This window comes from Cheilinus undulatus, linkage group 3, assembly GCF_018320785.1.
Source record: "Cheilinus undulatus linkage group 3, ASM1832078v1, whole genome shotgun sequence".
NCBI lineage: Eukaryota > Metazoa > Chordata > Actinopteri > Labriformes > Labridae > Cheilinus > Cheilinus undulatus.
Window position 1 is genome coordinate 43,994,257 of NC_054867.1, and position 23,944 is coordinate 44,018,200.

A 23,944-nucleotide genomic window follows, 5' to 3' on the forward strand; every position below is an offset into this window, starting at 1 on the left:
GAGATACTTTATTATCATTGCATGCATACCACAAGATCTTACATTGCAAAGCATGGCTGCATGATATAGGGAAAACCATGCTGTTAGGATGATTCTGATAGGTAAACTGTGGCTCATATTAGAGGGCATGATCACCCTTGTGTAACAATTTTATTTATTCATTTTTAATTTCAACTGAAAATAAGACCTGCAAACCAAGGCTTCTTTACAGCACTGTGGTAATTCATCATAAATGTATTTTTATACTAAAAACTGCATCTTCAGCATGCTTTGCATGCTAAGTGGTAATTTCTATACTCCTATGTTTATTGCTGCTCTTTATTGAATTATGGTTGATAATCCCACCTATTGCGTAATAGTGAACGTTTTTTCCCCAGCACTTAAACAATGTAGCATTCAAAGATTTCCTTAACAAATCCCTGAACAGACTGAAAACCAACAATCAACCAACAGTTCTTTTCTCATTACTGAGGGAATTATATTTCCTGTCTCAGACTTTCATATTTATAGAAAATGATTCTAATATAAATGTATTTCAGCAGATATGGGTTAGAATAAATATGTGATTAGTTTTTTGAACAAGACTGTAGTTTCTTATGAAAGCTCAACTGTGTAGATAAATATCATTTGCTAGTGAGTATTTTTTTTGTATTATGAGGTTAACTGACTAACTAAGAGGGGGAGAAAAAAAGGTGTTTAGGATTGTGGCAACATTTACTGAGATGAAAAGTCCCTGAATATTGATGTATTTTGTGTGGTGCATTGGGCCACACTATCTAGCTGATGTGACTACTTATCTACCCACCAAGTGAGGGTACTAATGGCGGTGAAACATTAGGCAAAATTAGAGTTTACTGTACCAAACTGTACCAAAGTAGACTGAACCAAACCAGACAGCTTGGTAGAAATAGAGTTTTAGAAACCAGTGATCTCTATGGTACTGTTAAATAATATATAATCTAATTTCTCCTCAATTTCTGTGAGGAGCAATGAGGTCTGAGCCTCAACACCAACCTCAAAATATGCTTCTCTACAGCAGCAAAATGGTCATAAACGTGAAATGTGATACTGAACAGTCAAAAAAGTCCAGACTTTTCCTCAGCTTTGACTTCAAACATGAATATTCGATACACAGTTAAGAATCTTGTATCTTTATCCCACAGATCTCCCACAGATCCTTTGACATCGGGCTCGGGGTCGGGCCCAGGAGGAGCCGCCACCATTGCGTCCAACGAGTGGAGCGCCAACGGAAGCCCAGAAGATGGGCTGGACGGGGACAACGAGGACAAGACCCTGGACGGGGACGCCGAGGGGGTGTGGAGTCCGGACATCGAGCAGAGCTTCCAGGAGGCTCTCGCCATCTACCCGCCCTGTGGCAGGAGGAAAATCATCCTGTCAGACGAGGGGAAGATGTATGGTGAGTACGCTGGTAACAGGCCAGAGCAACAAAAGAACAACAATTACATGGAAATGAGTTTAGTAATGAATGCAGAAGAATGAAAACCCATGGGTACCGCAGAGATTTGTGGTTCAAACAAGCACCAAAGTGCCCTCAAAGAAAACAAGAGGAGAGGAGAAGAGTGCTTCTCTTTCTCTTGTGTTTGTGTCACAGCTCTGACACTGAGGTGAATGTTTTCTCTCCACACTGCTCTCTCTGACATGTCTCTACCTGTCAGGCTGTGACCCAGGGGCAGGTTCTTCCAGTCTCACCAGCGCTCTCAGAGCGGGTTATTGCCATCCTGAGAGCATCTCCCGCTCCTCTCGCCTTGATTTACACCTGTCTTTTCCTTCACAGCGCTTCTCTTTACAGCCTGTTTTTATGGCCTCCTGTCTTCCTCACTCCACTTTGTTTTTTATCACTTCACATCATGCGCTCCCCACACCGGAGAGTTTTGCCTCTAGGTGACCGGTTGGAGCTTGTTTCTACAAAAGTGTTGCGTTTGATGCTAAAGGTTTGGTTAAATTAGCGATAATTAGCACAGCAGGAAATCAGCGAGACTCAGGAACAAAAACATCACGTTGGCATGAGAAAGATTTTATACATCCATATGGGCTTGGAGAAGTTGTGCTGTTTCCTGCAGAGTGTTCATTAAAGTGCAGGTGTTGGAACCTTAATGTCCTGAAAAACTCCAGATGGATTTGTTGGCGAGTTGTTTGGCAGAATCCCTCACATCCAGGTGGAGAAAATTTAACACATTTGTTTTGAATCACTTTGAACCCACTTTCCCATTCCTGTTGTTGAGACAGTGCACGCTCTCTTAATTATTCGTGCCATGCAAAGTTTCAAATTTTGCTGAGCAGCAATAAAAACTGATTGACAGGAATTTTCTGTTTTTCGTGCCCCTGTCCTCACCAAACCTCTTCTTGGTTTTTATGAAATTATGTTATTTTCACTAAAGTAACACAACTCCCTCAGGCCGTGCTTTGTAAGACTTTCCTGCCCTTTAATTATTGTCCATCAAGTCTGAAAAAGTAGAAATCGATTCCAGCTTCAGAGCGACCATAAAAACCATCAATCATTGCCACCAGACTCTCAGACAGGCCGTGTATTTTTCAAGCATTAGTGTTTGTTTTTTTAAAGTCATGTTTTTTTGGGTGGCTTTTTTACGGCTTGACGTCAGATTGGATTCTTTTGGCGTGATTCAGCCGAGATGGAATCTCGCCCTCTCATTCGCCGGGCAGATTTGGATATTCAAGGAGAAGCACATACCTGAGATAACTCAGCTGCTGCTGCAGCTCCTGTTGTTACTCTGATCAAGTCTGAAGGAGCAGATTAAGGAGAAGACAAGCAGGTTATATGTAATTCACATTCTGTTATAACTTGGGCTGTCAAAAGATTATGTTTGTAAAACAGATACGTTTTCCAACAGGTCACTTCTTCTGCAGGCTCTCTAAATCAGCAGTTGGGTGCACTAATGCAAGCTTTAAATTATTAATACACAATAGATACAAATCTGCTACTGATCTCTGTTAGTGCCACATTATTGATGTGTTGATGTCTGTCAACCTTTGTTAAACAGATGCATTGGTGTAATCTTACTTATATAAATTAGTGTAGCTATTCTGCAAACTTCAGTCTTAACACTGTTACACACTATTAAGAAATATACAGGAGTGTATGTACAAAATGACTCACTGAAGTTGGATGATCCTTGATTAACCCTCTTAGACCGACGTCATATATGACAGGAAGAGAGGCCGGTTACAAAAAACTTTTGAACTGTAAATAGTAGCCACTTAAGCCCTCCGTTTTGCCTCTGGAATGACGCTATTCATGCCTTTGTAGCCCTTGTGGAGGCTTTCTAGCAAGCCTGGAACTTGGGTGACTTCCTGAGGTCATTAAAGATTAAATCCACAACAGTTACTCATTTCTGCTGCTAGTATTCTTCATTTTGTATCCCACAGTGCATTGTGAAAGGCTGTGACAACCAATGGCAGGCTGTTCCGTCACATTATACTCTCAAATTGTACCTGTCTTTACACTTAAGATGGCCTGAATCGTTATAACAGAGACAGCAGTTCCTGTCACTGCAGACAGGAACAGCTTTCAGTGAAGGCTGAAGCATAGCTAACGTAAGGCGAAAGAACATTTTTTGTAAATATGTGAATATTTTAACAATTTTTTTGTCACAGAATGATTCACTTTTTGTAAATTTAATTGACATTACTGCAGCACACGTATTCTAAGAGTCCAGGTTGTCCTGGAAAAAAGGAAGTTTAGAGCTTGACTGTGCACCACAGTGTTGATGTTTTACAAGCTTTTATGACAAGAAGTCCAGGTGAGACAAAATGGTAAAAGAGAGAGAGTTAAACTGACAGCATTTTCACTCTTCAGGTGTTCCAGTATAGTTGCTTTCTTTGTGTAACAGGGGTGCCCTGTTACCACATGGGTAACAGGTGCCTTCAAAATGACTCATATTTAACTTACAGTTACCATTAATATGAAGGTCATTAGCTATCCTAGTATGAATCAACAAAACTGCCTCAGATTACCTTTTTTCTGAAATCAGGTCAGTATCAGGTTTAGTGAATGAAAGGGGTTATGTCATTATGCAATGCACAAAAAATGTATTTGTAGCTTTGCAGGTGTTTGTGGTATGAAAAGTGCATCACAGTGAATCACTACTTTTGGTTGGACTCTGTTCGCAAAATGATATTGTGAAACATTACCTTGTACGCCAGGATCTCAGAATAGGCATGTTTTAGAGATTTTTTGACATTTTATAGGCTTAAGAAATTAGGAATTTATAGTAAATATTTAAATAATTTTAAAACCATGGACATAGAAGAATAAAACACAGACTAAACTGTTGGACTACTTATTTATCCAGTGCAGATATTAAGGAGAAGGTGTACCTCAGAGTAAATTTGCTCCTGATTTCCAGCTGTTTACTGCATGCTTTTAATTTGTGTGCAGACTTAAAGCACCAACCAGTGCAGGCATCTCTAAATTTACCTAAATAACCCCTCAGTCCTCTTTAGCGGGGCAGTGTTGTGTCCTCAGCTCTGTACATTTATCATGAGAACGTCAACAAAGAGGCCGGCCGTGCACGAACCTTCCCCCTTTAGCAACAAACTGTCAAGACCCCTTTAAGAGGCCAGTTTTTTTCTCGAGCACTAAACACCCTCTCCATTTACAATAAGTCATCTGAGGCTCTGCTGGCACAGCCAAGGCATGCCCCAGAAGAAGCCCTCTCACAAGGTGATTACCTCAGACGTCTAAAAGCTGCCTTGACGTGAGCCGAGGGGAATGTTAACGATTGCGCTGTATGTAATACTGTCTACCTTGCAGTCTCAGACTCAGAGTGGCCTCCAAAAGCGAGGCAAGTCATCCCTCCCTTTGGGAGTTCCACTTTTACTGCCAGGATTTTTTTCATATGGTGGGAAACCTTTGCAAATTTCCACTGCCTGTGCTAAAAGACTGCTTATACATGAGTATTCTTTGCCCTACAAACCTGTCTAGACTTCCCGGTTGCATTGGCAGTCATTTACGCAGCTCAGAGGTGACGGAGAGTTCAGAGGAACATAATGCTCAATTTCTGAGAAAGTCCCACATGTTAATAATCACTCATAATGTTTCCAAGCATGGACATCTGTTAGAGAAGTGGATCTCTTGATTTTGCTGCATTTTCACACTTAAAATATATCTGTAATGGTCAAACCTATTTCAAAAATCAAATAATGGACACTGGAAGCATCAGAGCCTTTTTAACCTTTATGCAGCCTTTTTGTCAGGCTATCGTACTCTCACTGACAGGGCAGGGTGATTAATAGAATCAGAAATGGAGACTAAAGCGAGGAGGATGATAAGTGTGAAATGGTCGATGCTGGGAGTCAAACCTCAGGCTGCAGTTTGGAGGGTTTTAGTCTTTCTGTATTTGACTCACAGTTTAACCACTGACCTAAATCAGCACTCCCTCTTCCACCATTTTTTTGCAACTCTAAGTCTGTGTCATATCTTAGACAATTTTTTTTTATATATAATTGATGATGCGATCACCATTATTGTAATGACTGATAGTGTCAGAAACTACTAGTTTTAGAATACTTCAGAACTTAAGTCATGTTTCTGTCTAAAAGCTGTCATGAGAGAAAGAGAGAGCACTGCACAAACTAAATATTTCCAATTTAGACAGTATGCTGATGTTTTCTCACAAGTTTTGGTAATGAGGAATTAGCCAATATTTTGTGTCTAGAATGTACATTTTTGTTCTTTTGGTACTGAAACAGATACGACTGATGGTTCATTTTGCTAGCCTTTTATCAAAATGTTAAGTTTGATGTTATGAAAACCCCACTGTGTTGTACGCTTAAGGTTCCAGCTAGCAGGTGGTTAGCTTGTCTTGTATTATAGTAAAGACTTGAACCAAAAGAAAAAGCCATTTTGATCTTAACTGAAGGTAACAGAAGCACCGTATAGCGTTTCAAGTTAATGTTTGTACGATCTTATTTCAGTTATAAGAGCAAAAACAAGAGTTTACATTCTGAATCAGAGTTGTATAGACAACATATAGAAGATCTAAATCAAATTTATAATGGGGTATTTCCACTTCCTTTGGACAAAGACAGGCTTGCTGTTTTGATTCTGTTCACAAGCTTTACATGTGCTAAGCTTTGCTATCAGGTATGGAGATATACCTGAGGTATTTTACAGAGTAGAGATGACAAAACTGAGGAGTTGAAAAAAAGAATAAATGGTCTGCTGTATGTAACGTATCAATTCAAACCGTGCAATATTAATTTTAACCTCAGAAACACCTGAATGTGCATGTTATTTCATTAGCTTTTTGCTAGCATAATGTAAGTTGCCATTGATGACAGATAGTTTTCAGTTGGTGGTAACTTATGAAATCATCTTTTGATTGACAATAATACGTTAAAGGGATATTTGAGGTACTTGGCTATAGTAGTGGCATTAGCTTCCAGTGATTTCTGTGAAAGTTGCTTCTGTGGTTATTATGAGCTCAGAGAGATCCGCAGCACAGTGGCTGTAGATGGGAATGTTTTATCAACATAGTTTAATGAGGAGCAACTTTCATAGAAACCACTGAAGGCTAATGCCACTGCTATAACCAAGTACCTCATACGACCCAACTTAAAAAATCCTGTAATATCCCTTTAAAAATGTTTAGTTTATTATTTACAATGTTTAGTAAAAGAGATCAGTTTTAAATTAAGCAACATTAGCTTTTTGTACCACCAGATCCTGCTGCTTTCTTTTTTATTGGTTTTAAATGTCACCTAACAAACAACATTTAGTTTTACTACAACCAATGTCTGGTAGTAGTTCTGCGTTAAAACCAGGCACCAGTAAAAGTAATGGAAAAGTATTATCTTAAGAGTGATAAAAGTGGCATGAACTCTTTTATTTTTTAAGAGAAATGAATGACTATTCAGATATTCAATAGTCTTCCCCATTCCAGCCTAAACTGTTTGTAAATGCATAAAGGGATCCACAAACTTGAACACCTCTTTACTTATGTTTGGATTCAGCTCTTGGAATAAAAAACAACTTTACCAACATGATTTAGCCGTTGATAACTTTATTTTTTAGACTTTTACAAATAATTCACCATAGTTACAGCTTGGTGCAGGCATTTGCATTTTTTATATTTGTGGACCTGCATATGCATTTAGAATAGGGCTGTCAAAAGATAAAAAAATGTTTTAATCGCAGAATTTCTGCAGTTAATCATGGTTGATCTCACCCTTTTTATCGGATTTTAAATACCACTATTTTGCATTTCAAACTGTTTTTGTGTCATCTTTTGTTTTTCTACCGTCTTAAACTAGGAGGAATTGGCCTCCTTTTTAGATACAGACCTGCCTTTCTTGATAGATCAGAGATTTCAACATAAACTTTATCACAGAAAAAGGAACTTATTATGGATTGAAAATGAAATAAGAACACATTAAAAAATGAAACCATGAAACATTTAAAACAGTGGTGGACACCAGATTTTAGTTGTGAAAAATCAAACTGTGTCCATTCCCATTTTGATACCACAGCAGCAAAAAAAAAAGAAGTTCTAGATTCCAAACATTAGAGGTCTAACTAGGGCTGGGCAATTAATCTAAAATTGCAATTTTCAAATCGCAGGAGGTGCAATATTTCTTTGACCTGAAATTTGTGAAATTGCAGTTTAAACTTTTTTTTGCAGCAGAGATGCTATGCATGGCATATCATGCAATCATTTATGTGCCTTTTTTTTTTTTTAGAATAGTCTATAAAGAATCCTACTTTCATTTTTGTACATTTTTCTTTTTAATGAAAAGCCCTTCAATGCAGCAATTCATATGCAATATGCAATACGAGCCAAAATAATCAGAATTAGATATTTAAAAAGAATCATTCAGCCCTTGATTAGGAATAAAAGACAGTTAAGGAATAATCGAATATCAAATTGCAATATTGGAGAAAAAAATTGCAATTAGATTATTTTCCAAAATCGTTCAGTCCTACATCTAACAACTTCTATTCTTACTAGAAGGTTTAAGATTTGGCCCTTTTCAGTACTACATATCTTTAAAATAACAGATTTTATCATTAAGAAAACCTGATATAAAGAGAATCAAGGTAGATTTTATTACCAGAAGTATAGCCTTCTATACTTAATAGAGATAGGAGAATGAAACAGTGCTTTCACTCTCAGCTAAAAAAGGAAAAATTTAATGATTCAGACAGTAATGAATGTTAAAGGCAGCAGTGAAAAAAAAAACCCACTGGGATTGGTGATTTCCAGGCGTGTCCTATGAAGCTTTATTTTTATAAACAAAACATTCAAAGTACAGTTGCATGTCAGAGACACTTGTTCTTTGCAGGATGAAATAGTTGGCACATTTCACAACAGAAGTTCAGAGGAAGTATCTTCAGAAGACGTGAGTGCGTCTAAAAAATGTTGCCTGTCTTGTTTTGCTTCGGGGCTGTACTGACATGTTGTTCCCCTGCGTTTTCTGGCCTAGACAGGTATGACAAAGCGCCAGCACACACCTCTCCCTCTCGCTTCACTCACTCAGCCCTGCAGCTGTCATGACTGCAAAGCACCGTGGGTAGAAAAAAAGAGAAAGATTTCAGGGCTTGAGGGGAGGCTTATGTCTGTCCTGACCTTTGAAGGCCACATTAGGAATTAGCATCAGGTTCAGTGCATGTGCAAAGTAGTGAGGAGAGACGTGTATGAAGGTATAAGGGGGGGGGGGGCTCTGTAATGATGACTGAGCAGGCCTTCCCTGTCAGCCCCCTCACTGAGATGTTAGGAATGTTTTCAGTCATGGCTGAGCAGTATGTTAGCAATTTAGGATTACCTCAATGTTATGAGAAGGGAGGAGGGGAGAGAATATGGGTGGAGAAAGGGTTCAAGAGAGACGCAGAGATAGAAAAAGAGGGAGGAGGGGGAGTGGAGGTACACAGGGAGTGAAGAGAGATTACCTTTTTGCGCACTATCTTTGCATGGAAGTGGAAAATTCCAGCGGTCATGTAGTAAAAGAAAAAAGATGGGCGTGTTCAGTCAGGGAAGAGGTTAAGAATGGCGGCCTGCAGCGATCTGAGTGGGTGTTGAGCAATCGGCAGGGGAATCATGAGCAGCTCACAGAGAGAAATGGGAAGACAGTGAGGGTGGAGAAATGAGAAACAGAGGACAAGTGAGGCTGTGCATGCGATTGTGCAGCTGTGTTGCTGTGTCTGTTTGTGTGCACCTGTCATCTTTTCCTGCTGTGCGGACCAGCGGTTGCAACATCTATCTGGCCTTTATCTCATCAAGTCTGAGCAGATCTCACTCGCAGCTTAGCTAACAAAGAGATCATACACTCTTTATTTGTGCTGGAGGGGCTAGAAAGTAAAGTAAGTCTCTAAATGATCTGCAGTAAATCTCTGAGTGATCAGTTAAGCCAGCTTTGGACCTAGTGGTAGAGTTGTTTAATAGTGACACTACTGATGAAAATACTTCACACTGAGCAATCTGGACTATGCCAAAGCTAGCTTGAGCCTCAAAGTCCAATTTGTTTGGCCAGTGTGAGTGCTCCATACTGTGCTCAGGCATGGTACACTTCCTTGGCCCTTGCTTTGGCATGGCATGATTGCTTATGCATATGTACAAACATGGATGCGCAGCATGCTTGTGAGGTATAATGGAGATGACTGTTCCTCTCGACAATCCTTTTAACAGCGGCAGAGCTTTATAGAGCTGAATCTGACTGAAATTACTCAAAATAAGTAACAAAGTGAGTGAAATTACCGTCGTGTTTTCATGAAGGTCACCAAAAGACTGAGGAGGGCAGACAAGCATGCTTTAGTCAACCTTGCAAAGCAGAGGGATTGGTCAGATTCCATGTCCATCATCAGGCAGATCCATCTTGTAAAGCTCTAGTCCGTGACGAGAGTTTAGTTCACCTGTAAGCTGGAATGAACAATGGCAGCCACTGCTATAGCAGTTAGCTTGGATGTAGCTCTAGCATATTGGCAATTGTATCAGAACTGGACTACATTACTTTAAAAAAACAAGAGTAGAGAACCACATTGAGAGCTTCTTTTGGTGGAGAAGACATTTTTGCACTTCTACAGACTGGTCTCGGCATGAGTTTGACCCACCAACAACCTATACCATTCATATTCATAAACCGCGGCAGCTCCAGCCTGTTGAGCTTAGGTTACTACCAGAGCTGAGCAGGCCTACTACTAATTGGCCTATATTGAAAGTGACAGACAGAATGTTCATCCAATCACCTTTCAAGAGTTTTTTGGATTAGTCCTGCCCTTCACAAACACTTCGTATAGGAGGTTTCCCAGATAAATGTGATATATGTCCTATGCAGTGGATATATAAAACAGTCTATCTGGCATGTCAGGTTATGCTTTAGTATGGTATGGGGCAACTGGTCCTAGTTTGTTTGCAAGTGTGCAAGGCAATGCATTAATCCAACAGCAGAATTTCTTGTAGAAAAACATGAAAATCCCCAATGGTAGTCTGATTTAAATGATTAAAATGCCTTTATTTTCACAACATGGTCGCGTAGACCTTAGAAATGTGGACCTAACCCTGATAAAGGCTCGACGTTTGAAAACAGAAGCGTGTTTTGTTTCCAAGAAGCACTCCTTCCTGCATTTTTTGAATCCTAATTTATCAACCCTGTACAAAATGAACATGTTTTTCGAATCTTAAACAGTAACCTACTCAAACACAATTTAGAGATGCACAAATGCCTTGGTTTAGCTTTGCCCTGTTGATAAACATCAGCCATTGGCAAAAAATGTGGCATGACCAGATATCATAAGCCAGTGTTCAACTCTTGTGTTAAATGAATTTGAACCTGGCATCTAGCATACCTAACTGCTGAATCACTGCAGAGATTTTTAAGTGGGCAGAGAAAGTCACCTATTGGGCAAATTCTGGTTTTGCTTTCATGGTCAAATGTGAGAGAATGTGCTGGTATGCTAGGAGTGTTGTGTTTTTTACCCCTTTGTTTTTTTTCCCTTTTGTATGGAATCCCAGTGGAAGTGGATCTAGAGCGTGCTGGGAAGTTATGTTGCAGTTTTTGTCTTTGCCAGACATCTATTGTGTCTAATGAGAGAATCCCAGTGTCATAGTATCTTTCAACACAACGCAGATATTTCCACTGGTCACATATGTCCACAATTTTCTTTTTTGAGTGTGTTGAGGCTGTGATTATTTGGATTTAACAAGAAAGCGAAAGGTAGGACTTTCTTGGTTAAAAAAAATGTGTAGCAAAACATGGATGTAATCTCAGTAGCATCAGCCATTGGTTTCTGGGATGTTATGAAGCCCACCAGTGACAGCAAGGAATGGAGACTGAGGATTCACTGTCAAACTGATGACAGAAAACATTAGCAGTTTGGTCTAAATACACATTTGGGAGGATTAACCTTAACTTAGAAGAGTCAAGACCAAGTGGCAACCTCCGTTACTGAAAAATGAAGCCAATGTGGAAGAGCAAATAGTTGCAGTTCTTCGAGTGTCCACTTGGGGCTGGCTGCAGAAGTGCCTTGAGTCACATACACACTCATGTTAAAATGTTCATTTTTACAGCAGAAATATACAGGTTTACAGCCTGGTGCAAATATGATTTTGGTTGGAATAGTTTATGGCTTTATGGGCACACACTGTACATGGATTTTTTTTTTTTTATACTATGTCCATTTTGGTTTAAACAAGGATGCTGATACATGCATTATTAGAGGTATGGCTGATGTGACTGTAAATGGGTAGCTGTTTGTCAGGAGGGTTAAGACTCACCTCTGCTCCACCCTTTTGTTTCATAGTTAGTTTGAGACAGTATTTTCAATATGGAGGCCACCACAGGCTTTGACTAATATTTCATACAGTCTGTGGTTGTCGCACAACAACAATAGCAATTATTCTGCTCAAAATATTAACACTATGTATTAGGCTCTTTCTATCACAACTGCATTAAAGGGGCATTCTGTGTCAGCCATATGCAGCTTATTTTATCATTACTGGTGAAGAATAGGTAATGTACATCCTCACCTATGAGCTTTTCTGACTGAATTATTAGAAAAACAGGAAGAAGTCAACATAATTATCTGCCAAATTTGCATGTGTAAACCACATTTTCAGTGCTTTGAGGCTCTGGGGCTTTTTTAATGTTGTTTGTCAGGTTGGCCTTATTTTATTTATATTCTGTGATGACATCCAGCTACAGGCTTTGTTTTTTGTAGGCCTTGACTCAGTCTGCTTCCTGGTTTAGTGATTCACAGCCTGTTGTACAAGCTCTGTTCAGCAGTTTCTTTCGTGCCTGAGGATCGAGGTTAAACGCAGGTCTCCTGAGTGGTTATGTTAACCCTCAATACGTGTCACAGGCTATCCTTTTCAAAATCAAGGGCGTGAAGTGGAGGATGTGGGATTTGAGACCGATTACCTCAGTGTTTCTAAGATCCTCTGCTCTCTGCCTATTAAACTCTCTTTTTCCCATAGATTGTTTGGGGATGTAACCGTTGATAAAATCAAGGCTCTTTTCAGTTTCCTGCAGTGGTATCATGATCCAGTTTGTCCTTAAAAACACGTCAAAATTAGTGCCAGAGTATCTGTTTTACAGTTCCTTTTCCAACTCATTTTAAAGTTGTTAAAATTTATTTGAAACTGGAGATATTTTCTGACCCACTTCAAAGTTTGCTCCCTATATCCAAGTATATATCATGTAAAACAAAAGCAGTAATTTAGCTTTTCACAAAACCCACCAGATGTTGTGGAGAAACTGTAGATATCATCTCAACAGCTCGCCACCACAGAGCTGCACTGTTCAGCAGATGAACAAAACACATTTTTGATTTGTCATGCAACGCCAACAGTTGCTGTGCTCGACGCTGTCATAAAATATATGCTTGGCTGTTTTGAAATCTCTCCCATTACACTGAAAATAAAAGTTTAGCTTTGTCCTCTCAGCATGAAGAGACTTAGGGTCTGTAGTGAATTTATTTGCAACTGAACCATTCTCAGAGGAGCTCTTTACATTTTTAAACCTGTATCTTTTAGTTTATACTCTGCCTGAACAGTAGGGTTGTCTTATTTTGTCTGCTAAACAGGACGTTTATTCCATAATAATAATAATCACTAAGAAGCAGTAGAAATTGAGCATATTTATTTAAAATTGTCAGCAGTTTTTCAATTTAGTAGTAACACTTTATTCTCCTTGTTTCTGCTTTAACATTGAATTTCTGTGATTAAATATCTTTACATCCTCTTTTCATAATTTGATGCACTTTTTTGTACTTTACTGCTCAGTGCTTTCTTTATCCATGTTGAATTTTATGTATGAGAGGGTCTGTCTGTTTTATTCTTTCACCTCACGACAGATAACATGACTTCCAGCATGTGTTTCATGTTTTGTGTTCTTTGTGGTTTAAACTCCAGGACTCGGTATTAAAGTAGAGCGTCTGGGTTTACAGCCGGGGTCTGTAAGGGGACAAGGGAAGGGTCTGAGACTTGTCTATGTTTCCATTATACTGAACATTTTGTAACTACATTGTTTTGGTATAAAACCAAAAAATATATTTATGAGGAAAAAAAGTCTTTGCTGCTCTTTTGAGATGCTATACTCCAATCATTGTGTTTGTTTATGGCAAAGTCCCAGGACACCACTTCGCCCTACCCCTACATTTTGCCCGCTCATGTCTAGGGGTAGGGTGTCCCAGTTTTTATAGGAATAGAGTACAATGAAATGCAAGGAACTCATACCCCTGAATTGGGTATTGCCTAGTGAATCATTGGAAAGATGGTGTAAAGAAGTGAAGAAATTAAATTAGAAAGGTTTTAAAATGACTGAACAGTTGAAGGTTGTTAAAAAGGTGTGTTGTTTTAATGTAAAAAATCTAAAATAGCTATTTCTGCTCTATTTTCTGAGTTGATTGAACATGTTTTTAGTTTTAAGTAAACAGTATTCAATCATTCTTAGTAGTTTTTGTCATTGTTCCCAGCATGCTTTTGGGCATTTGCACCATGAGTGAAGTAACTGAGTCTTTGAGAGAAGTTCCACCTGTAGGTGGGGACAAAGGTAGGGGTTTTGGGCCCCCAGAAAGAGTATCACACAGGGTCCCCTTAACCAGTTAGCTAAGCAACAAATGATGCGTCATTTTTACAAGTATCTATGCATTGTAATGTATTTCTGAACCGCACCCCCCCCCCACACACACACAGCATTTTATTTCACTCTATTTCATACAAATTTCTGTCTGTTGACCAATTCCTTTAGTTTCTTTTGATTCGATAATGACACTAATTATAAGAATAAATAAATAAAAACATGCTTTTCATTGCAGGCTTCCAAAGGGTCCCTCCCTACTGTGGTCCTGGGTAATCAGTACCCTTTTTCCCCCTGTGCTACGTCCATGCCTGTAGGGAGCACCTATATCATACTCGTAGTCTTGTAGTCACTTAAATCTGACCACCTTTGGTGGCATTAATGTTCAGGATCAAAGTAAGTGATGGAAATAAGTGAAAATTGCAGTAAATGAAGACTATTTAGTATAAACATGTTGTTTTGAGTTGTATTTAAATGGATTTTTCAAGTATAAGAAAGCTTCCACAGAGCAGTTTAACTTATGAAAGGGAAGTTAACCCAACATAAATGTATGATAAATGTACTCAATAATGTTTTTCCACTATTATAGCCATCTAACAATCTCAAAGTAGTTTCTAAGCTCTATGGTCCATCTGGTAATACTGGAGTAATACTTGTTGTTTCATCTTGTGTTTGCAATGCCTTCAGCTGCATCATTATTTGTACAGGATTTAACATCGGCTTTTATAACTGAATGTATCTGTTCCAGCTGGTTTGACAGACATGTTTGTCTCTGTAGTGACAATAGCACATCATTTATATGTGGATAATTGTAGACTTAATGTATCAGTTTGTCTTTGAAATAGGGCCGTCAAGATTAATCGTACTAATTGTAATAACTAAGATCCACAATCACTGCACTATTTTTATTGCAATTTATTCAGCATACTTTGGTTAAGCCTGTGCAGTGTCTCCCTGCAGCCACAGTTATGAAAAATAAGTTAACTGCTACTCCTTAATGTCCCACTTAAAATACTCACAGACAACTCATTGGACTAGTCAGAAGTCATCTGCCTCTTTTTACTATCCCCTTACTTCCTTTAACATCCATAACAAGTTCCTTTTTCCATGGATAGGTTCATGCTAGAATCTTTGATCTTCCTTTGAGCATGTCTTATCCAAACAGGAAGTCAATAACCCTTAGTTAAAGACAGCTGAAAAATCCAAAGTGATACAAAAACGGTTTAAAATGCAAAATAGTGAAAATTTAAATCGCAGTATTCATCATGATTAACCACACAAATGCTTAGAACAGGTGTGAATAAAGATTATTTAAAACTTACCCCCTGTTGTTGTCACCATGTTGGATTGTTTCTTGTGTTTTTATTACCAAAGATTACAAACAGACAACTTCACATTGTCTAATTTGCATAATAATTAAGACAGTTGCATTAACAGTTGAATTCTCGCTCTTCTTGCAGCAGCTTTTGGTAAAGAAAAATGCCTAAAAAGCTGAAGTTTTTTTAATTATTCACTACTTTTTGATGCTATTTATGATTAAAATAACAGATTGTACTGTGTAAAAACGTGGTATTGAAAGTTTCAGAAACCCTGAGAGTACTGCAGACTTGAACAGCCTGACTGTACAGTACTTTGCCGTGAGATGTCCATGAAATTTATAGCAGCACTCTGTCTTTACCATGGTGAAATGTTTTCTCCCCCTCTGCTCTTGAGCTGAAGAGATTGAGAGTGACAGTTGTGCGGGGGTCGAGCTGGCATTGTTCTCTTTCTGCCACCCTGTGCTGGGACGGTCGGCAGCAGGTGCTGCTGTCCGTTGGGTGCGGGGTCACACAGTGGTGTTGTTTTGGGAAAAGGGGCTGCTCTGCTGCCAGGTGGCAGTTGTTGGCAGAGACAGTTATGGCTTTGTGTTTCCTCTAAGAGTTACAGCATCAGCTGCCCCCTTTTGCCCCTCTAACCGTCGACCCCCTTACCCCAACCTAATGGCCCTCACCCCCGGCTCTAACCCCTGCTTCTTCCTGAGCTGGAGGAGCATATGAGCCTGTGTGTGTTCTCCAGAGCTCTGGCTGTGTTCGCAGGCCCAGGCCAATCAGACTGGCTAGCACAGATGTGACAGGCTTAAAGGAATGTCAGGAATGCGGAGGCGCTGGAGCGGGCGTGTCCATCCTTGGCCTGGGGCAGAGGGGGGACGGGCCAGCTCAGTATCGGCAGACAGTTCAGCTCTGCTGTGCTGGCCCACAGCCGGGCCGACTGGTTGGAGGGAACTGTGAGCGCTGCAGGCCTGCTGGAGATGGGCTGCAGTACTTTTATGGTAATTGCAGTAACCAGGGCCTTCTGGAGGCCAAGTACTAAAGACTGTGTGAGAAAACAGGACTTGTTTCTCCTGTCATTATGTGTCTAAGTACTCTAAAGGCTGTTAAACTGCTTAGACACACTGTCTATTGTCTGTCTGCTTGGGAAAAAGAAGCCAATCCTGACCATTTTTTGTTGATTTAAATTTCTGTCAGCTAATTTATACGATTTTAAGCCATTATTCATAATCATAAAGTGCTCCAACCTCTTCCCTTAGCCCAATTTCAGCCACAGAAACCCAGTAAACATGACTTGGCAAAGAAAAGAAGTTAGAAAGGACAGGCTGATTTTCCTTTTGACAACATAATAATGCCTATTTTGCATTTCTAGTTCACCAAAGATGACTCTCTGATCCAAGGTGCATTTTGCTGAGAAGGCAGAGCTTCAGTCTGAATGTAAAGAGGACCGGGACGTCCCAGAATAGGCGCCTGTTCTCTGCACAACCTGTTTGTGCAGAATGTTGAGAGTAGATGTTATGTCATGAAAAACACGGTTCTGTTCTCTTAGCAATCTCTAATTAGGCTTCAGAGCCATGTGAGCAGACAATAAGAAGGTGTGAAACAGGCTAATAAAAACTTGGAAGTGAAACTAAAAAATCAACCCTTTCATTTCCTCTACTGTCTTAGATTCAGGGAGAATTTTAAAGCAGGGTCTCTTATAGGAAACAGAGGTGTTATTATGACCTGTGGCCCTGGACAAAAGTGTGTTTGCCCCTGGTCTGAGGAGCTCTGGGAAAGGTCACATATAAATAATGTGTATTCAAGGTTTGGTGACAGCACCACCTTGTGTCCAACAGAGGGTATTACTCATGATAATGCTACATCTTCATACCTGCATTTTCATTCTAAAGGTTTAGTTTTCTGACCTTTATTTCTGTTTTTTGTTGCAGGTCGGAATGAATTGATAGCAAGGTACATAAAGCTGAGGACAGGCAAAACCCGCACAAGAAAACAGGTAAACACATTTTTAATACTTTGATGATTGGAGTTAAAATAATCTTGCATGAGTTTGTGCTTCTTTTACTGACAACTCCAGACATAACTAATTCATAAGTGTGCTAAATATTAATTAGTGCTGTTTGTTAGTGACTGTTTTATGAATGGATTAATTGTAATTAATTTTAAGCAACATTAAAAACAACAAGATGATTATTGACTTTTTAAAGGAGGAAATAGTAACCATACTTAAATGATAACAAATCCTATGAATGAAACAAAACCAACACTAATATTTCATCCTACAGTTGTAGAATAGAGTAAACTTTACTCACAAAAACATCAGGAGCATTTAAGGAAGAAAGCACATGCATTTACATAAAATATGATAAAAGTAGGGATGGAAATCAAGAGCCGGTTCCAGGCGGTTTCATCTGGTTCAATCCACTGTCCACATTTCCATTTAATCATAACGACTGATACCTTACTACCACGTGCCCTGAAGAACCTGGTCTTGCGAGAGGCAGACAGTGAAGCGAACAAGAACAGAGAAGTTGAAGAAGTTAACATGATGGACAGTCACAAAAACAGGCTAAAGCAAACAAAAATGTGGTCTCATTTCTAAAAAAAATGACACAAACAGTGCAACATGCAACTTCATTCATGGCTACATCTTTTTGCACAAGAATTATTAATTTTGTACAAAATTCCAATGTATCTTTATATGTCCAGAGATCTAGGATGCAAAGACTACTTTTATCTTTTTAAGAAAATGAGCATTAGTATCATATTCAAATTTCAAGTTCAGAGTTTGAAGATCCAGAGGGAAGTTTGTTTTAACTGAGACATTTCCAACAGAAAAGAAAAGAAAATTTTGTTATATTTTGGCATATCCTCCTCCCAAACACTCGATGTTTAACATTTTTAGTCATCAGAAGTGTTATAGCCAGTAATTGAAGTGTGCTTGTCACTAACTCTTACTGAAGGAGGTACACATCTTGTTCAGTGTTCAGACATTCAATCAAATTTAAGTTGTAAACAGTTCAAATCTATATAGTCTACTTTTTCCAAAAAGAAAATTCACAGGAAGGAATCAACAAGGGAATTGATGAAGAATTGAATCAATAAGAATAATCGATAATGGCTTTAATATCAATTAAATGTTATCGATTCCAATCCCCAGATAAAAGCGTCTGTTGAAGTATGTAGAATTTCTGCAGTTAAATATCTGTAAGAACTCAGATTTTATATGAGGTCTTACAGGCTTTTGCACACTGAGTCCATTTTTTCATCCAAATTTTTCACAGGTTAGAGAAGGAAATCAAGCTCATGTTGTTCTAATTATGTTTGCACACTCACACCGAGATTTTCATCCGTCTTTATTTTGTTTGGAACAAGTTCGATTTTATGTGAAATTTTGTATCAGTCTAACTCATTTAAATGAGTGAGTGATGATTCAGATCAGCGCCTACTGCTTCATTCGCCCCCGCCTGACCGCTCCCCTCTCTCTCCCTCTCTTACACTGAAACGTCACTTTAAACACCGTACACTGCCAGTGTGTTATGTGGATATCAACCATGGAAATTTAACAGATAAGGGCATATGTTTGTAGCCTACTCACAGGTCATAACAGAGACTGAATGAAAAAGTTGCTCCCCAGCTTGGCTCAATGCTATGACGCATGAGCGTTAGGGTTAGGGGTTAACCCTCACCCCCCCATCACACTCAGTATTTCCTGCTGCTCAATGCTGTCCACCTCTGAAGCCTACCTCTCAATATTCCTAATTCTTTTAAACTGGTGACTCTGGTCAATAAAACAGCACCTCATTAGGCATATTTACTGAACAGAAAACTGATGTTTTGTTTTCATTCATAAATTTCTCATGTTGAAGAAGAAATGCATTGAAAAGACACTTCCAGCTTCATGCTGAAAGCAGTCCCAGAATGCACATGTGCTCTAGTGTAGCTTCTGGTGCAGGAGAATCTCTCAATAATTGGCCTGGCCCATTATGGAGGCCAGTATTTGGCATGTTGATGATTGATCATTGGTCTCATGAACTGCTAATAATTGGTATCAGTATTGGCCCTGTAAAACCAAAATCAATTGACCCCACAAGCAATAACAGCATAAATAACATCATAAAAAAATGCATGTCCCAAATTAAACTAGACTAAAACATCACAAATTTAAATTCATGAAATAATTCTAATAAATCCAGCAGTAATCAGAAGGGGAAAAAGATCAAGATGATGAACTGAAAGCTGAAGTAAACATTGCTTAACCAGGGGTAGGATGTGATCTGTTGGGGACTACTTTAGGGTGCGGATTACTACATAATTTATTAACAGCTCTGAGTATATAGAGCAGCAGCAGGACAGTGTTTATGGGACAGACTCAAAATGAACCTTAAAAAAGAAGCTGTCACCCAAGTTCATCAGTGTGTTTTCAGTATTTTAGATAACATTTTAAGGTCTGATGATGATGTCGTTGTCATTAAAGTGTTGGTTTTGTCTCCTCATAGGATCTGTTGGTTATAAGACTCTGAATTAGTTATTGATTGCATGCAGTATTTAAACTCTTGTTATATTAATTATAAAGCATTAACATTTCTGAATTTGCCAGCATGATTATGAGCCTGCATCTGAGTGCATGTGTTGTGTTTTACGCTCAAAAACTGTCTCACACCCCTTTAGGTGTCTAGTCACATACAGGTGTTAGCACGGAAGAAAGTTCGTGAATACCAGGCGGGTATAAAGGTAGGTGCCACCAGCCTGCCTGCGGGCGACACTGACTGGGCGTCTCTTTCCTCTTTGGTTACGGCTTCTCTCTTTCTTCCCCTTGTCTTTTCTCTCCCTGTCTCCTTTTCCTCTTCCCTTCTCTCGGCTATTCTTCTGTGCAGGTTTCTAGCCACTTGCAGGTTCTCGCCCGGAGAAAATCTCGCGAGATCCAGTCAAAGCTAAAGGTATGCGCTTCACGGCGGGCTCGGCAGGGCTGGTTCAGGCTTGGCTTTGCACTAACCAGCTCATTTGTGCTCAGAATTATCCGTTCATGCTTTAATCTGAGGCCAGCTCACGCTTCGTAAGTGGATGTTGGCTTGGCAATTAAATTACATCAGTTAATGATAAGTCAGAAAAAAACCTCAAGGAGTTTCTGTGAACCACATCCTGCTTCTGCACTATGCATGCAGTGTGCAAACAAAAGTCTTTTTACCTCTCTCTATTGGTCAGCGCTGCATTAACTCAGAGGCTAATCTCATCACTTATGAGTAGATAGAGGCTGATTGAAAGCTTTGTCTATTAAGGGATGCTACAGGAGCTGCAGCTCTAATGAGCGATGTTTTTTGCTGCATGTTGCTCCAGCTCTGTGTCTGTGCTCTCTGCCAGCCAAGCTTCAGCAGCACCCTGAACTTCTCTCTGACTTTTTCTTCCTCTAAAACTTTCTTTACCCTGAGACCTTCAGCCTTCTATATGTGTCTCTTTGTGAAATGTAAAAATCAACAGCCAAAAAACATCCATCTTTAACTTCTTTCGGACTTTTAGATAGTTCTTCCAATTTCTCTGGGCTCTTTCTTCTTTTCTGTTGTTATTACATTTTACATTGACATGTGAAAATAATGAAGACATTCTAACTTTAATGTGAATTAACCCTCTCTGTGCAAACTAATCCTGCAGTGGACAACAAAATATGTTTCTGACAGAGGTGCATTTTGGAATTATTCACTCCCAGTGGTGTTGTATAAAACTCTCAAAGTTTAAGACTGTTCAGAGAGACAAAAAACTTCCCTCCTTTTGTTTTTAACATACATGAGAGTAAAATTGACATGATATTCCTACACATTTTTATATAAAAATGTTGGGGTAAACATCCAAACCATCCATTTTATTCAGCCATCATATTTGGTTAAATTAAATGCTCACTCCTCATGCACAGGATGGGGAAAAATCACTTCAAGACTGTAGACAGCTTTAGTTATCTCACAGAGAAAAGGCAGTCTGGAGTGCCTTGAAGTCACTGTAAAGTGTAATTAAGATGCTTTTTGAACTGAAATTCAAAGGATGAAAAAACATGGCACTCCTCTATAAGAAAATAAAATGCCTTTGTTCAAATTATTAGAAAGATCATATAAAAAAAACTGACTAACAACTGCTACACATTGGTTGTTACTCAACTGTTTTTTAAAGATCTGTTTTTAGCGATTTAACTAGATCGAAATGAAATACTCTTTTCATTTGTGTGCCTTGTTTTTTCTCACCTTTGGAGCTTGTTTTATCCTACTGGCAGACTGTAATCCACTATATTTTTTTTCTTTGGTTACATCTGTATTTTGTCTACTTCATGCCAAATGGCTTAACTGAATGGACCTTTTCAAAGCTTAATGAATATATAACGTATTTCTACCTGTTAATTGTTCACCACATACACAGTTTAATAGCTAAGTTTGTCTTGTTTCTGTTCCACTTGATTTAACCTCATAAGACAAAGCAGTACTTAAAACAATTCCCTTCCTTTTAACTTTTTTCTTGTATGGCTTTTAATAATAAAGGTGCAGTGTATAAAATTTAGCTCAGTAGCATTTAGTGGAACAAAGGAAACAAAATATAAATGATAAATGAAAATCCCTGTTGAAATTAGCATCTAACCCAGTGTTAATTTTGTCAACCAAAACTATGACTAAAAATGTTCGTCCAAAGCCTTTATTCCATGAGAAAGACTAGACTAAGACTAGCTCAAAATAGATCTTTGATGACTAAAACTAACTAAACCTTAGTTTAGTTTTTGTCCAGATGGCTAAAACTGAACTAAAATGCAACTAAGTTTCCATCAGACATTCAAAATCCATGGTATTTCTCCACTGTGGGTAGATCTGTCAAAATACAGTGTATCTGTATCTATTCTGCCTCTCAGCTGTAGAAAGCAGGGACCCCGAATTAGCAGGATGCAGCTCACACAATACCATGATTTGGTACCAAATTCAGGCAGGAGAATAAGTGCTTGGACTAAAAGTAAAGACTAAAATGTGAGGACTTTTTATGGACTCAAACTAGACTAAAAAATTTTGAGTTTTCATAGGCTAAAACTAAAACTAGCACTGGAATAATCACCTGAATATATACAATTGTTTCCATTTTTTAATTGACTTAGAATAATCATTTTATTCTTACATGGGAGGTTCCCCTCCATTGAGTCAGTCATCTTGTGTTGTTACATCTTTGCATGTTTCCACAATACTGCAGAGGAGATCAATAAACAGAGAGTCATTTTTATATTCCACTGGTTGCCAAGGTTACCACCAGAAGTGAGCATCACCATCTAGACTGTGACTGTTACACATTACTAATATTCTCCAGTTTTACACACTGCACCTTTAAATATCAGTTCATATCAGTGATCACTCTTAGAGCAATGATGCATAAAGCCCTCGTAAAATAAAGCTTAGCTTTTTTATTTCTCAAAGTGCCATTTTTCATGACCCCTTTACAGAGTGAAGTATTGAAATCATCTGAACAAACATAAAGTTTAAATGTGAAAATGAGCCAACATTGAATCTTAACTGTAGGTATACATTACATACACTGTTTAGTTTTTCTTAACGTGAGTCACTTATCTGCAAAAGCTCACTTTTAGTGGACTTATTTGGTCAAGTCCATTCTCTGCAGCGATACAGTATGTGGCAGTATGTTTGTAAGCTTGTTTTATTGCCACTGGATTAGGGATCCAATATGGAAAACAAAAAATTTTTGTTCCACAAAACAAACTAACAAAAAAAGAGAGCTGTACATCTCCATCTTGGAAGAAGAAATCGATGAATTATTTTCACATACACTAAAATTACGTCAAATTTAATTCTATATTTAGTGCATAATAAACATCAGTTTTCATACAATAGTAAACTGTGAATCTATTTTAGCTGACCCTAAAGATAAAATGTCAACACTGTTAAAAAAAAAAAAGTTGTATCAACTTATAAAAGTTGTTTCAGGCAAAACAAAAAATGTCCCCAGTCCAGCTGTATCTCCTTCCTGTCCAACCCTAGAGTTTGTCCCAAGAACTCTTAGGAGTGAGGCAACAGCAGCGACCACTCCATTATGTAGTCTCTTCATTCAGCTTCATCATACTTCTATGTTTATCTTTGTGTCAATTATTATGATCTTTCTACTTCTGCCTCATATTCTAGGTTTCAATTGAATTATTTTGTGTAAAAACTTAAAGTTTTGAGTAGAAATATGAATTAGTTAAAAGTATACATGAAACATGAACAGTCCTGTGCATAAGTTTTAGGCATGCATGGCACTAAGGATTCGGCAGGGCCACAACCACAACCCGGGGCTGAAGAGCGGGGTCGGACAGCTAGAGTCAAGCTCGATGCATGTCAACACACGTGTATCACTCTGCAGCCAAGGTCAGGCTCGACAGCATTTCTTTTTTCTAGGCTGTTTCACTCCTGGTGATATGATCGCTGACTGCCAGTGTTTTTTTTGGCCCTTTGGACATCCACAGCATGACCAGGGGCTTATGGCAAACCGGCACACCTAGATAGTGCCCTAGGCCGTGCTTACCCACCATATTTAGCCCTGACTCTGCCCTAAGCATGTGGACTGTCATTTTTTTC

General features: G+C 38.8%; 1 protein-coding gene across 2 annotated transcripts in view; it reads left to right on the forward strand.

Annotated features, from left to right (window-relative positions):
• Positions 1–23,944, forward strand: part of tead3b (TEA domain family member 3 b) — a 70,485-nt gene that overhangs the window by 36,199 nt on the left and 10,342 nt on the right. Inside the window, exons 2-4 of one of the 2 annotated variants that reach the window (XM_041782838.1) lie at positions 1,164–1,417; positions 17,288–17,352; positions 20,028–20,090. In XM_041782838.1, the coding sequence (XP_041638772.1) occupies positions 1,411–1,417; positions 17,288–17,352; positions 20,028–20,090 (135 nt within the window). In that variant the 5' untranslated portion in view covers positions 1,164–1,410. Of the gene's footprint in view, positions 1–1,163; positions 1,418–17,287; positions 17,353–20,027; positions 20,091–23,944 lie in introns of those variants that run through there. The other variant, XM_041782837.1, reaches the window with a different exon arrangement.